The sequence below is a fragment of the Pelodiscus sinensis genome, chromosome 4, assembly GCF_049634645.1.
Source record: "Pelodiscus sinensis isolate JC-2024 chromosome 4, ASM4963464v1, whole genome shotgun sequence".
In the NCBI taxonomy this organism is placed as follows: Eukaryota; Metazoa; Chordata; order Testudines; family Trionychidae; genus Pelodiscus; species Pelodiscus sinensis.
Window position 1 is genome coordinate 125685327 of NC_134714.1, and position 14499 is coordinate 125699825.

General features: G+C 55.5%; 1 protein-coding gene across 6 annotated transcripts in view; it reads right to left on the minus strand.

Annotated features, from left to right (window-relative positions):
- Window positions 1–14499, minus strand: part of SYT7 (synaptotagmin 7) — a 164637-nt gene that overhangs the window by 62153 nt on the left and 87985 nt on the right. For 3 of the 6 annotated variants that reach the window (XM_075928449.1, XM_075928450.1, XM_075928453.1), the window contains exons 3-5: window positions 9952–10031; window positions 4550–4681; window positions 3243–3458 (exon numbers count right to left, since the gene is read on the minus strand). In XM_075928449.1, coding sequence (XP_075784564.1) covers window positions 3243–3458; window positions 4550–4681; window positions 9952–10031 — 428 coding nt within the window. The remainder of the gene's footprint in view (window positions 1–3242; window positions 3459–4549; window positions 4682–9951; window positions 10032–14499) is intronic. The other 3 variants (XM_075928452.1, XM_075928454.1, XM_075928451.1) reach the window with 2 other exon arrangements.

Genomic DNA, 14499 nt, shown 5'->3' on the forward strand with positions numbered 1-14499 from the left:
ATTGCATTTAAAAAAGGAGAAAAGACAAAGCCAAGGAGAAATTCATAACAATGCAAAGGCACGACAGTCTAGAAATTCAGTTACATTTTCTCAAACAATTTAACTCTGCCCTATTCTAAAATGTGCTAGCCACACATCATAGACCGATGCCTATGCCAAATGCCTTAAGTCATCTATCTATCTGCACACAATCTATCCCCATACAATCTCTCTCTCTCTCCATACACTCCTGTGTATCCCCATACACTCTGTCTATCCATCCATCCATCCCCATACACTCTATCTATCCATCCCCATACAGACACTCACTCACTCTCTCTCTCTCTCTCTATCTCACACTATCTATTGATCTATCTATCCTTATGCACACTCATCCATCCCATCTGTTAGATGCATATATCCGTCCTTCCATCTATCCAACACTACTCCCATCTCCATGGTATCTGAACACCAAAACTTGTCTTTTGTGGAACAGATTATGAATTTGGGGACCACATATAGAAAGTGTGATGTGTGTTATCCTGTCTTGCTTTAGTGGGCATTTGTGGGTGGGAAGGAGAGGTCTTTCTTTACTCTGTATCAAATGGATCAGACACAGGTGCCTTGGCTGAAACAGCCCAGGATCATGGATTTGAGAAGAAATTTTAGCTGGGCATGTTGTTCCAAAGTAGCAAGAATTAAGTTTGCATATCATAATATAGAAAGAGGTCTCTATAGTAGGGGCATATAGTTCATATAGGAAATATATGGAAAGAGCCATTGGAATGATGTCTCAGGGATACAGAAGTTTGTATAGGGACAAAGTTAGGGTTGTTTATTATAATGAGGAGTCCTATGCCACCTTAAAGACTAACAACTGTATTTGGGCATAAGGTTTCATGGTCTGGAACCCCTGAATTTCTTTTTTTCTTTTTCTTTCTTTCTTGAACCTTAACTTATAACTGCCTTGCTTTCCAATTATTCTTTATAACAAGAAGGCTCTAACACAATGTTAAATAATATGTTTGAGTACATTATAATTACAATCTTACTGGTATCTTAACCAAGCATTTTGTCTGGGATTGCCTTAGTTTTTAAATGAATGTACACAGTGATAGGTTAAAACTCACAGTACATCTAGATATGTTCTTCTGAGAGACTATTTTTGCTTATTTCTAGTTAGGGTGTAGAATTAAGCACGTTACTCAGAGAATACAACACAGCATAGAATCTGAGTTAAATATTGCACCGTTGGAGTCTGTAGCTTCCTGGATCTTGGGCAGTTTAACCCATTGAGAGTAGAAATTTAGGGCCAAAACCTCAGTTTGGTGTAAATCAACGTAGCTCCAAGTAAAACAATAAAGATATGACAATTAACAGTGGCCAAGACTCTGGTCCAAAACCTTTAAGCCAAACTGAGTTACAAGTGTCCTAAAGAAACATTGTTTTGTCTAACTGAGAAACCGCATATTTTCCCCCAAATTCCCCTGTGACCTCAGACTAAGGGAACAAAATTACAGGGTCCAAAAGTTTAGTTTATGGCAAAAAGGAGGCCAAAACTGGACACAGAACGGACTTCAAGAAGTCACTACTGCTGTTAGCCCCTCTGTGGTCCTGCCCCGAAAGGTAGCAATGGGATGTCCCAAGCTGTTCCACCACACAAACCCTGACTGGGTAGTGGAGTGTTCTCCCATTGGAGCACTGAGTTACCAGAGCCCCGTGGGTTGGGTACTGAGTATGGAAGGCATAGAAAGCCAGCTGAGTAGCCTCCTCCCATGCTCACTTACTCACCCCCTCCCCCGATTCTTGCAGAAACACAGGCCTGACCCCTAACCTGCCTGGTACCTGTAAGTCTCCCCCTGCTTCTGGCATGGAGCCCCGAGACAGCCTCACTTCAGAGAGATTGAACACTGGGCAGGCAATCTCCATTTCTGGCCCATGGAGCAGGCGGTGGGTATCCCCAGGATTAACTGACTCAAGCGCATCGACAGGGCTGCTCAGGAGGGGGGCGGGTCCTACCCCCCCCAACACAGAAGGTGCAGCTCTGCCAGCTGGGGGAACCAGCCAACTAGCATTCGTGACACAGGGATGGGCTCCTGTGTCTGGAGATCAAATGAATTCATCTGCCCCCCACGCTTCCTAAGCTCTCCCCTCTCAGTTGCCATGGACAGCTCCGCCATCATTCCTGTCACCCAGGCCTGCAGCCCACGCCTGGATCCTCACGTCCAGGCAGGGTCTAAACATCTCCCTGCCTACGGTCCAGCCTTCCTGTCCCATCCACAGTGTTAATAGTCTCACCCACACTCACCCCAGCTTGCCCAACCTCCTCCGCTCTGGCCTTGGCAAATGCAGCCCTGCCCCGTCTTCAAAACATGGACGCAAAGATCGTCTTCCAGGCTTGCAGCTTCGACTTTCTCTCCCCTCTCCCCCTGCCAGCGCTCTGCTGGCCCCTCCTCCACCACGTCAAACACAAACGACTTGTCACTTTCCAGGACCTGTGGGCTCAGCCCCATCCTACCCAACGTCTCTCCAATGCCACCGAGACGTCAGCTCCCCCTCCGCTTTGCCAGTCGTGCCCGCCTCCATCACCCACTGGTTAAACGATTCAACAAGCCCCTTCAGGTGCTCTCCCAGGCGGCTCCCCATGCATGGGAGGAGCTCCCCGTAAGCATCCACAAAGCCACCTTGTGGTCCTCCTTCAAACTCTCCTGGCTAGATCCACCTGTGGTCCAAAGTCTTCTACTTGGGTTGTAAGCTCTTTGGGGCAGACACCCTCTCTGCTGTTTCTCTAGTGCCTAGCACAATCACAGAGAAAGGGGGCTGGCAGGGCCCTTGAGAAGCCATCTGGTCCACTCCCCTTCGCTGAGCCAGATCCAAGTATACCTCGACCATGGCTGTCATGGGGTTGTTAAACCTGGTCCCCAATGGTGGGGATTCCACTCAGGGGCTCTGGGTTATGACTGGGCTGCTACTGCCGTGGAGATAGTGACAGTAATACTTAGCCAAGGATCTCATCACACATAGGGGTTAAATCCAAACCAGGTGGTGACGTGTTTCCTGTCACCTCCGCTAATCCAGACTGCCCTGTCTGATCCCACTGGGGTGGGGTAAACCGTTCACATGCTCCCACACTCTCCTGGGCCTCCTGCCTGATCCCCCCAGGATAGGCCCCTCAAACAGTGATATTCGCCCATGCCCGGGCTCGGCTGGACCCCCGGCTGCAGTGCCTCGTGGGGCCGGGCCTGTGAAGTGCTCTCACTCACTTGGATAAGCTGAGCTTCCCTGCGGCTAGATGGCTCTGCACCGTGTGCCATCGGCCTCTCCCCGCCTTCCCATTGCTGGGCTCGCTGTGGGCAGACACGCTGCTCTTCATGCCGTCCTCTCGGAGCTGCTGCTTCTCCCCCAGCCGTCCTTCTCGCTCCCCCGCCAACCCCGAAGCAGAAGAGGCGGCCAACTTAGCGCCCGACAGCAGAGAGCCACTGGGGTGGGCCAGATCCGCCGGGACGGGCGCCAGGGGGGTGGCGGGGAGGAGGCCGCACGTGTGGGGAGAAAGAGAGAGAGAGAGAGAAAGAGAAAGACGGACAGACAAGAGACAGACAGACAGAGAGAGAAAGAGAAACATCAGCACTGCAAAAGAAAGGGCTGAGGGGGAGCCTTCGGCACCAGCGAGAGGAGAGGAAAAAAACAACAGGCGGCCCCGGCTCGGTGGTGAGTGTGTGATGGCAGCAAAGTTACGTTATCCCATAGACAACGCGGGGTTAAACAATGGAGAAAACTGTTAGGAGAGGCACCAGTACAGGCAGAGGGAGAGAAAAGCCATGTTAGTGAGAGCTTACCAGCACCAGAGTCACCACCACACAGTGCAAATGCAGAGTACACGCTGAGGGGGGACTCAAACGCGCAACCCCGTCCTGTGCTGCAGAGAAGGGGGCACGGGGTGAGGGAGGGAGAGCTGAGGGGACCTGGGGCAGCAGGAGGGGGGGCAGCGCTTGCCTCTCTCAGCGAGTCACTCGGGGCAGTGGTTCCCAGCCCATGGGGGCAGCCGTACCAGTCTAGCAGGGCAAGGGCCTGAGTGGAACCAATCAATGCCAAGCTTACCGATTGGCTGGTGTAAGCTTTGGATCGGGCCCGGAGGCCACGGCTGTGCCGTTCGGCGGGCTGCACTCTAACCTGGAGGCTCAGGCCCAGCCCCAAACGGGGGCAGCCAGGAGTGGGGCAACAGGGCCCCTGTGCAGCGGCACCTTGGGAAGGGCCATCGAAGTCCCTGGCAACGCTCCCTGTGGCTCAGATTTGAGCCTAAGGGAGAGAGGGGGTGAGCCCAGGGAACCGGCTTGGTGTACCAGTACTGGCGCCAATGCCAATGGTTGGGAACCACTGAGAGAAGGGGGGAAGGGCAGGAGGGGTTGCTCGTCTCCATGGCCGTCTGCCCATGGGGGTGGAGTGTGTGGGGAGAAGAGGTGGAGCGAAGAGGAAGAGGGTGAAGGGAGGAGCAGGACGAGGAGGGGAGGGCGGGTGGCGGGTTGCGCATATACTCACTACACATGATCAAACCAGGTAACGAAAGACTCACTTGAGGGAAAGTCGTGGATCACCGTATGGGGCGTAAGGTGAAATGTTTAGTATAAACTCCTTGGGAGGGTAGGAGCTCCATTTCTGCTGCACTGTGTTGTCATTGTTATTCCAAAAGTCTCTGTCTAGATCACTACATCGGCCGGAGAAGAGGGGAGAAAAGAAAAGGGAAATACAAGAGAGAGAATCTGAATTCCTGCAAGGGGAGGAAGGAGAAAAAAAAAAAAAAACCAAAATCAACCTCCGCACCTCCCCCATGCCCTCAAAACCAGAAAGAAGCCAGGTTAGAAGGAAGAGCAGCGCCATCTCCTCCTGTGGAAGAAAAGCCACAGCGGTAGCCTGCCACACACATACACACCCACACACAGACGGAGGGAGGGTGGACTGGGGACAGAGAGAGGAAGAGCTGCAGAAAGACGAGAGCAGGTGCCTCCAGAAGCTGGTAGGAGAGAGAAAGAGAGAGAGAGAGAGAGAGATGGGTGCAGGTTAAAGGAGAGTCTGCTGGACATGGCGACCTGGTATGTATCATCAGGCACCTCCCGAGCACCCTGGCTCCAGGAATTCAGAAATCAGGAGGCAGGCCCCCAACTCATGAGACTGGCCTAAAATTGAGGTGATTGGGGAGTGTTAAGGGAGGGGAGAGGAGTCATGCTCTCAAGCTTTCGTGGCACCCAGAAGGGCTGGGTACGTGTGATCACAGAAGCGGAGACTCTCACCAACTCCGGAGGCCAAGAGCTTAGGGGTCATCAGGAAAACAGCATAGCAGCCCGAGACTCACGATACAACCCTGAGAGCTGGCAACAGGGCAGCACAAAACGTGGCCCTCTCCGCCAGCGGTGAGACCACGGCAGAAACCACGACAGTCTTGGGGCATAACTGGAGTGCTTCCGAGACACGAGCTGTGGGGAATGCCCCCTTCAGATGCAGGGGCAATGAGCCAGCAGGACTCCACACCCTGCTCCCCAAGCGCGGGAGAATGCGGGATGCAGGAGACAGAAAGATTTTAAGAACACTGGATCACACTAGGAGTCAAGCGAGGGTGGTTGTCCACCAGGATCTCCTAAGCTAGATGCTGTGGGACGCTGGGCCAGGACTATATTCAGACTGGCTCAGCTACTTTGGGATGGGCTAGAAGGAGCCGAGAGCAGAAGGACCCGGAGAGCAACTTGAGAGATACATGGAACTAAGATCTGTCACCAGCCACTAAAAAACAGAGGGGGATGGCAGATGAATCCAGCAGAGGGCTCTTATTCCCTGTCTGTCTTCCACCATTCATCTAATACAGCAGAGGTGAAGAACCAAAGCTAACACCCTGGTCCAGATGTGGGGCCCTTCCCTGATCCAGAGCTGCTGGCACCTGCTCCAGATGTGTAAAACCCCGCCCTGAAGGATCCAGGATGGATGACACCTTGTTCCAGAGGAGTAACCCCTCTCTGAAGCATCCAGAGTACTGGCACCCTGCTCCAGATGTGAGACTCTCCTCTCCTAGAGATCTTGAGCTGGTAAGTAGCCCCCTCACACTGATCAAATGACCCCATCCGGCAGGACAAGGTCAGTCCCTGCAGTGGGAGCCAAGGAGCGTGCTCCAGCCCCGGGCATGGCGTGCAAGGCGACTGCTTGTCTGTACATCTCCTCAGATGCTAAACAGCTCACCTCAGGCCCGGGAGAGATGAGATACAAGCCATATCTAACCATCACCTCCTGACATCAGCAAGCCGCCAATGGCTTCCCGGTGCCCGACCTGGAGGACATGGGATCCGACAAGCAGCACTTTTGAAGTCAAGTGGTACTGCGGCAAATTCATCAGCGACTTCAAAGGCCCCTGGCAAGCTGCGTGCCTGCACTCAGCCCTGGCTCCCCTCATTAATTCCGCCGATCCTCCTGCCGTCCTGGCATGAAACGGCCTCTCCACACAGAGCGAGATGAAAGGCCGAGGAGAGGGGCCCACGTGTGCCCCGGAGGCCGCTGCCTTTCACCTCTGAGCACAAGGCTCACTCACAACCCGATGGAGTGAGGGAGAGGGGGAGCGAGAAAGGGAAGGGGAAGGAAGGGTGTGGGGGGAGAGAGAGAGAAGGGAGGGTGGAGGGGAGAGGGAGAGACAAAGGCTCTCTCTGATTTGCAGCTCGCTCCCTCAGCGTGGGCCAGCTGGTTGGGCATGGGCGGCTGGGCCGTCTGGAGAATCTCTCGTCACCGATGCTGGGAGCTTTGTGGGACGTGGCAGCTTCTGGGTCCCGAGGAGAGAGGCGGAGCGTCTCATGCCCTTTGGGAGTGGGCAGAGCCCCCCAGAGAGAGAGGGCGGAGTGTGTGGGGAGCGGGTGGGGCCAGTGTCTGCTGGAGGATGGTGCGTCTCAGGCTAGCTCTTTGTCCCCCGAGCGCCTCCTCTCCTCAGAAGGCAGCCCTCCCACCCCCCAAGACTCACCGCGGACTTCGTCTCTCAACACTCCACTCCTCAGCAGGGTCAGTGATCTCAGCCGAGACCGGCGTGCACAACGAGGCTGCCACGTGGGCACGGTGCGAAGGGGGCACGTTGCCGGCTCACATGAGGACAGGCGCTGTCACCCGTGGGCCTATGCTAGGGAAGGCCCCATGCACCCAGGGAACCCTGTGCACACACATTTGATCCACCAGCTAGAGCACCACTGGCCGGCCCAGGGAGGGGCTGGCAAGTCACAGCGGGTGGGGAGACAGCCTGGTACGATGTAAGCTCTGCAAGGCACCATTGGCTTGGTGGGAAGAGGAGGCAGCCCCAGCAGCCGCGGCTGCTCCTCGGGAAGGCGGTGGAAGGCAACAGAGGCTCCTGCTGGAGGAGCAATAGACGTGACAAGGCCTTTGCCAGGATGAAGTGCGCCAGTCCTCCAGCCAGCCCTCCTCCCAGGACTTCCCCTCCCCGGCGAGCTGCCTCCACCCAGCCATGCCAAGGGGATGCCAGGTTTCCAGGGCACGGAGGTGGGAGGGGGAAGGGACAGGCAGAGGGCTGAGCAATATCGCTGCCCTGGCATGGTGGGTAGGAGCAACCGGGGACCCAGCCATAGTGACAGGGCCCCGGTTCCCGGAGGGCCCGTCTTACTGCCCCGGTGGGCACTGCCCCACTGCATGACGTCCCAGCGTGCCGGGCCCATCGCACCCCTTTCTGCACCCATGTGCACATGGCCTAGGAGCACTCCTGGCCACGCAGCCCAGTCACACGACAGCCCTCGGCCGCATGGCCCTGGCAGAGCGGCAACAGGCACAGCCCCACCAGGAGGAGGGCACCTCTGCCTTCTGATGCCGCCTTGGCCTCTGAACAAAGGGAAGCCAGTGAAAGAGGTCCTGGCTGTGGCCCATATTCCCTCCCTCCCCCACCTCCCGAGTGCACCATGGGATTACTACCCCCCTCGGGGTGGGGGTGGGGAGAGACCTCATGGAAACTGCCACGTGATCAGCAAGGCCCCCTCTTGATGTGAGACAAAGAGAACCTGAGATGTCGGGGGGACCTGAGCTGTCTTTCCTCCCTCTGTGAGGCAGAGGGGACCCTGGGGCACCTCCCCCTCCTCCTGTGAGGCAGAGGGGACCCTGGGGCACCTCCCCCTCCTCCTGTGAGGCAGAGGGGACCCTGAGACATCACCTCCTATCTCTGTGGGGTAAAGGGGACCCTGAGACACCCCCTCTCCCTCTGTGGGGCAGAGGGGACCCTGAGACATCTCCCTTTCTCTCTATGGGGCAAAGGGGAGCCTGAGACACCCCCTCTCCTTCTGGGGGGCAGAGGGGACTTCTGGGTGCTGGGATATGAACAGAGAAGGATAAGTCCCATTGTGGGTGGTCCAAGCCAAGCAGGGTTCTGCAGAAGGAGGTGCCCGGCAGGGCCGGGGTGGTGGGCTGGAGTGAGCATGGCAGCCCAGATTCAATTGGTTTCCCTGGGACCTGTAAATGGGAAGAGCAGCCAGGATCCCTGTCCCATGTGTTCTGGCCGCTCACTGGAGAGCATGGAAGGAGAACCAGGGGAACTACCTGCTGCAGGACCTGGGTCTTTGATAGCATCGCCCGGCTGGCGATGACCTGCCCAGAGCAGCCCCTGTGGTCATGAGCCAGCGTGACGGCCACAGCCTTGCCACGCCATCACCATGGCAACAAGCCTGGCAAGAGGGAACCGATGCCCTGACTTGGCCTGCCCTGAGGAGGCAGAGCTCTGAGCGCTCACAAGCCAGGGGACAGTTGCCTGGGAGGGGGCTGCCTGCAGCCCAGGGAGAGGAGGGAGACCGGATGCCAGGGTCTGGCTTTAGCAGGCAAGCAGGGGCCGCTCTGGAGTGTGTAGCCTGGGGTGTGCGTCAGAGGCAGGGGAGAGCAGTTGGTAGGTCGCAGGGGGGAGCACCCAAGGCAGCGGGGCATTCGAGGACAGGCCTCGGATCCGTGTGGAGGACTGTGTGTCAAGGTGGTGTCTGGGCTAGGGAGGCAGCAAGGGGCTGTTCGGGGGTCAGGCAGTTGTGTGCCTTGGGGAGGTGTGTGCGCTGAGGGTGATGTGTACGCACAAGGAGATGGGTGAAAGAGTTTGGGGGTGCAGTGATGGGCTGGCGTGTTTGGGGCATGGGGGTGTGTTGAGGTGGGGCTGTACGAAGTATTTTGGAGTGCAAAGGTGTGTGTAGTCTCTGAGCATGGGGGTACTTCAGGGTGCAGGAGAGTGGGGAGAGGTGGGATGGGATAGTCTGGGGGCACAGGCATGTGGGGAATGGTTTGGGGAGCTTTGGAGTGCAGAGGCAGGGAGATGTTTGAAGGTATCACGGGTGGGGAGATGTGCAGGTCCGTAGATGTGTGTGGAGACTCTGAGTGTGTCAGGGGATGTGCAGAAGGGGGTGGGGTTAAGGCTATGTGGGAGTGGGGTGTTGGATTGCCATGGCTGTATGGGAGCGGGGTGTACAGGGCACGGTGTGTGGGGATGGGTGGGTGTTGGAATGTGATGGTTGTATGGGGATAGGCTGTTGCAGGGATGTGGATTCTGTGTGGGGGAGGGATGTGTGGGAATGTGTGGGGATGCAGAGGCTGAAAGGGGGTGAGGAACGGATGGGGCACAGTGCGTGAGGCTGTGTGGGAGTTGCGGGGCTGTGGCGGCAGGGAGTGGGGGAGCACAATGTGTGGGGCTGTGTGGGTAAAGGGGACCCTGAGACACCTCCCTCTCCCTCTGTGGGGCAGAGGGAACTTCTGAGTGCTGAGATGTGAATAGAAAAGGCAAAATCCCAGGGGTGTGGAGGTGGGGCATGGTGTGTGGGCCTGTGTGGCAGTTGCAGGGTATGGGGGCAGGGTGTGTGGGGACATGTGGATATTTGGGGATCAGGAATTCCCAGCTCCTGGGAAGCTGCTTGGAGCAGACCCGGCGCCCCAGGGCAGCACCTGAGGCTTCCATCCCTTCCCGCGCTGTCCTGTGGCACCTACTTGATGGTTTTCTTCTCGCTGCGCCCTCGGCTGGAATCCGGGGTCCCCACTGTCTCCAGGGAGTTTTTATAACGTTTGCCCTGTGGGAAAAGAAGGGGGATACGTCAGGAGAGGGGAGGGGCAGGCTCTCCCAGAGGCAGGTGTCACTGCAGAAGACACTCTGGGCTGTCTGCTGGCTTCTCTATGGTGGCACTTCTCACCCCTGCCCAGGATTACACATACAGCCCGGCAGGGTGAGGGTCCGAAATCCGGCCTACGGTGGTCACCCAGGCTGCAGCCCTGATCTTTTCTGGGGGCCCCTCACTCCTGCTGCCATGTGTAGCGTGAGGCGCAAAGAGTTTTCAGTCTGTACTTCTGGACACAGGCTCATTCGTGCTGAAACGTGTCAATCCTCTGGGATTTGTTAATGTTTTGGAGGCCTGTTTGCCCAGTGTGACCCCATGTACCAGAACTAATCAGAGTTTACATTCACTGTAGATCAGTTTTCTCCCTATTCGTCTGGCTCTGACTGTGAGCACAATATAAAAACTTCCTTAGCTAATAGGATGGTAGCCAAGCAAATTTCCCAAAGTCCTGCTAGGAATCTGTGGCAGAGCTAAGAACTGAACCTAGGTCCCCAGCATCCTAGTCTTAGGCCTTGTCTACACTGGCACTTTTTTTCACCAAAATCTGCCTTTTGGCAACAAAACAGTGAGGCTGTGTCTACACTGGGCCACTTATTCCGGAAAAGCAGCCGCTTTTCTGGAATAAGCTGCGAACTGTCTACACTGGCCCCTTGAATTTCCGGAAAAGCAGTGACGATTTACTGTAAGAAATCAGCTGCTTTTCCGGAAAAACTATGCTGCTCCCACTCGAGCAAAAGTCCTTTCTCCGGAAAACTGTTCCGGAAAAGGGCCAGTGTAGACAGCACAGTAGTCTTTTCCGCAAAAAAGCCCCGATCGCGAAAATGACAATCGGGGCTTTTTTCTGGAAAAACGCATCTACATTGGCCATGGACGCTTTTCCGGAAAAAGGGCTTTTCCGGAAAAGCATCCTGCCAATGTAGACGCTCTTTTTCCGGAAATACTTATAACGGAAAACTGTTCTGTTTTAAGCCTTTCCGGGAAAAGGTGCCAGTGTAGACACAGCCAGCGAGTGTTTATGCTACAATGCGACTTTTGTTGGGAAAAACACTCAGTTTTGATGACAAAAAATATCTACCCCTGCGAGAGACTTTTGTCTTTTCCCCTCCCTTTAATGTGGACAAAGACCCAGAGTGGACTCTGCTGTTTGCTTTGTCAAGAGAACTGGCTTCTGCCAGGATAGCACAGTGCCTGCCCTGATGTCTCTGCTCAGTGTTTTGTGATCTCTGCTGCCCTGCAGGCAGGCGCCTCCCTCCCCTGTCAAAGCTCCGAGAAGTATCTGACAGCTGAGTGAACTGCTCCATTTGGGGAGCAAACAAAAAACAAATTATTGGAGTGCTTCTGTTCTGCCCTGCTAGGAACACAGCGGCAGGCAGAGTGCTGCTGCTGGTGAAGGATTGGAGAGACTGCTGTGCTGCTTTGACTTTCCTCAGCACAGAGAGCTCATAGAACCACAAGGGAATCCCAAGAAGGAATCTCAAGAAGTGCAGGGATCGGCTCTGCCTTCCCACAACACTGCACTGTGGGATGCTTACCCACATTGCTTTGCTCTGTCGGTCCACAGGGGAACTAGCAATGTTGACAATGGGAGGCAGACAAATTGGTTTGACCAGTTTTCACTTTTGGCAACTTTTGCACGTTGGTAGCACTTTTGTCGCCAACCCTTCCCAGTGTAGACACAGCCTATAACACAAGGCAAGCCTCTCCCCCTGTGAGCAGCTCCTATTCAAAAACACTCATCTAATTAGGGAAAAGAAACAAGGCCATGTGCCTTAAGTGTCCATCCTTTCCCACCCCAAATAATGTCTAATTAATGAGTCTAGTTAATTCTTGAGCCAACAGGTTGCCCCTGAAGTTTTCCCTGGCGCCATCTCTCTCACCCAGTGTCTGCAGGATGAGGGGAGTGTGCAGTTGAAACGGATACAGGATTTGGCCACGATTAAGTCCCATATCCCAGATTGTCAGGCATGTTCCAACCTAGTTTTTGCTTATTCGTGGCTTCCAGGGTGCTATTCACCGAAGTGGCCCACCTGGTTTTGCGCGGGAAATGCCTGAAATTGCTCAGATGCTCAACATTTCTGGCGTGTTTCCCTCGACCGCTGAAACGGGCAGAGAGCGTCATGGGAAAGGCGTGTCCCAGAATGCTCCTCGCTTGGCCATCACAATGGTCCTCTTCCAAGGAGTCAGTCTGGGGACCTGGGTCCCCCCTGCTCCGTCTGCTTAAAGGATGCAAGTCCGAGTCAGTCTCCAAGCACTGCCTTTCGGCCCGCTGCCCCACTGCCACCGCAGCAGGGGAGGAACAGGCAATTTTAAGATTAATTGAACTTTAATTAATTAAGTTCGCGGGAACAAAAAAAAAAATTGCCCATGTCACAAGATAATGAAGTGTGCATTTGTTCCTAATTGGGGCTTGATAATAAGGCCACTTGGTAGTGATTTCTGATGGCAGGTTCAATGTGGTGCGCGATTCCAGGGCAGACAAGAGCACAATTAATGCTGATTAGCAAACAATTAGTGGAGGATGCTGTCCCGCACAGGTGCAGGGAAAGGCTCCCCCCCCTTTCACAGCTCTGGGGGGAATCTGCCTCAGCCAACTGAGATGCCACTAGAGCATTGTTAAGTGTCAGCTGCATGAAACGTGCCAAGGTGAGGAGATAAGAGAGAGCAGCGAACACTCTGCTTCCAAAAGGTGCTCTGGATGGGGAGGTGGAGTGGGAAGGATGGGAGAAAACAGGACAGCAGCAGGGTAGCAGAATGAGGGGAGGAAGGGAGCTGGCTCCGGGGACCCAGACAGAGCAGGATAAAGAAAGGGCATGTGAGGGGCAGGAGAGAATTTGGATCTAGGTCAAGGTGGGGATGGAAAGCAGACAGGAATCTGGACCTGGATCTGGGTGGGATGAGAGAGTGGCCCAGCAGCAGATGTGCGTATGAGGGAATCTGGGTTTGGATTAGGTGGGGACAAGAGAGCAGGATAAAGTTGGTGTGTTTGTAGGGGGCGGCCAGCAATCTGGCTATGGAAAGGATCGAGGGGATGACAGAGAACTGGAGAATGACCAGTCTGATCAGGGTAGGGGCGGGATTCAGAGGAAAGGGAGGGGCAGGCTAGCGATGTGAAATAAGGACTCAGACTGACGGCTTCCCCTCTCCTTCCCCCGTGGGCCTTCACTCCATGCTTGCAGGGCGGCTGCACACCAGCATTGCTCCCTGACGCCACAGCTGGGGTTAGCGGTGAGGGGAGGGGTGCTTTGCCCACAAGTTAAGAAAACAATCAGTCTGCTAATCAGCACGGGACAGGCTGCCCACCGGGGAAGGATCTCATTTATGGAGACCACGCTGTGCAGCGACTCCGGAGCGAGATTGTGGTTTGTTTTTTTACATCCTGCCTACGCTGTCCTGGATCTCTCTCGGTGCCCTTCAGAAACGCCACCGTTCTGCCTCCACGTCCTCCTGCGCGGCCTCCGGGCAGGGAGAAACTTCTGGAGGTCACGCAGATGGACCCAAGGGGTGCCAGTGGAGATGTGTTTCTCCTGACCGGCCTGGACGCGGCTCGGCCTAGAAACTCCAAGCGCCCTGCACAGGAGCACGTGTCCGGGAATGTTCCCTAGAAGACCCAGTCGTTCACTTCGGAGCCAGTCACCACGAACGCCTGAACTTTGGAGAACTCTGCCAGGACCCAGCCGAGCTGGTAATTTTTGCCAGCGTCAGGCTGAAATCAGCATCTCCAGCGGATGCTGGCAGAGTGCAAGGTCCAGCAGGGGAGCTCCTGACTTTGCCAGCAGCACATCTCAGAGGCTTTGTCACCTTCGTTAGCCAAACAGCTTGGGCTGAAGCTACATCCAAGCCTGCCACGTTCCTTCAGCACTTCAGCAAGGCTGCAAGCACTCCTGGTGTCGCTCGTGAGAGCTCCTAGCTCAACTCGCCCACAGGTCCGGGTTAGAGGCAGGGACAGACGTAGGAGGAGCGGTCCGCAGTACATGGAGACTGTCCTAGGAACCAATCCTGTTCCAGGTGCCCGTAAGCTCTGTCGTTCAATCACGCGGGTGCCAGAAGGGCACAGTGTCCGCAGGCTCCATTAGCTGAACTGCTCGGCTGTGAAGGGGGTAGGAGACCTGCCAGCCTGGCCTTCGGTGAACTCCATTTGTCAAAATGTTCCCACCCCAGGAGGTGGCTCGCTCAGCCAGCGCAGCAGGGCATGCTGGTGAGACTGCGCCAGCCTCACGCCCCAGCTAGGGATGTAGCAGCACTGGGGGCTAGATTCCGGGCTGTGCCCATGGGAGGGTGCAAAGGGGAACACAAATTCCTCCACGGCCCTCGCTCTGCCAGCAGCCAGCCAAGAGCCTAAAGCCCACCCCAGCAGGCTTACAAGTGGGGACTTCAAGAGGCGACTGGCTGTTGGGCCAGTCCCCCTGAGTTAGAGGAAAGCGAT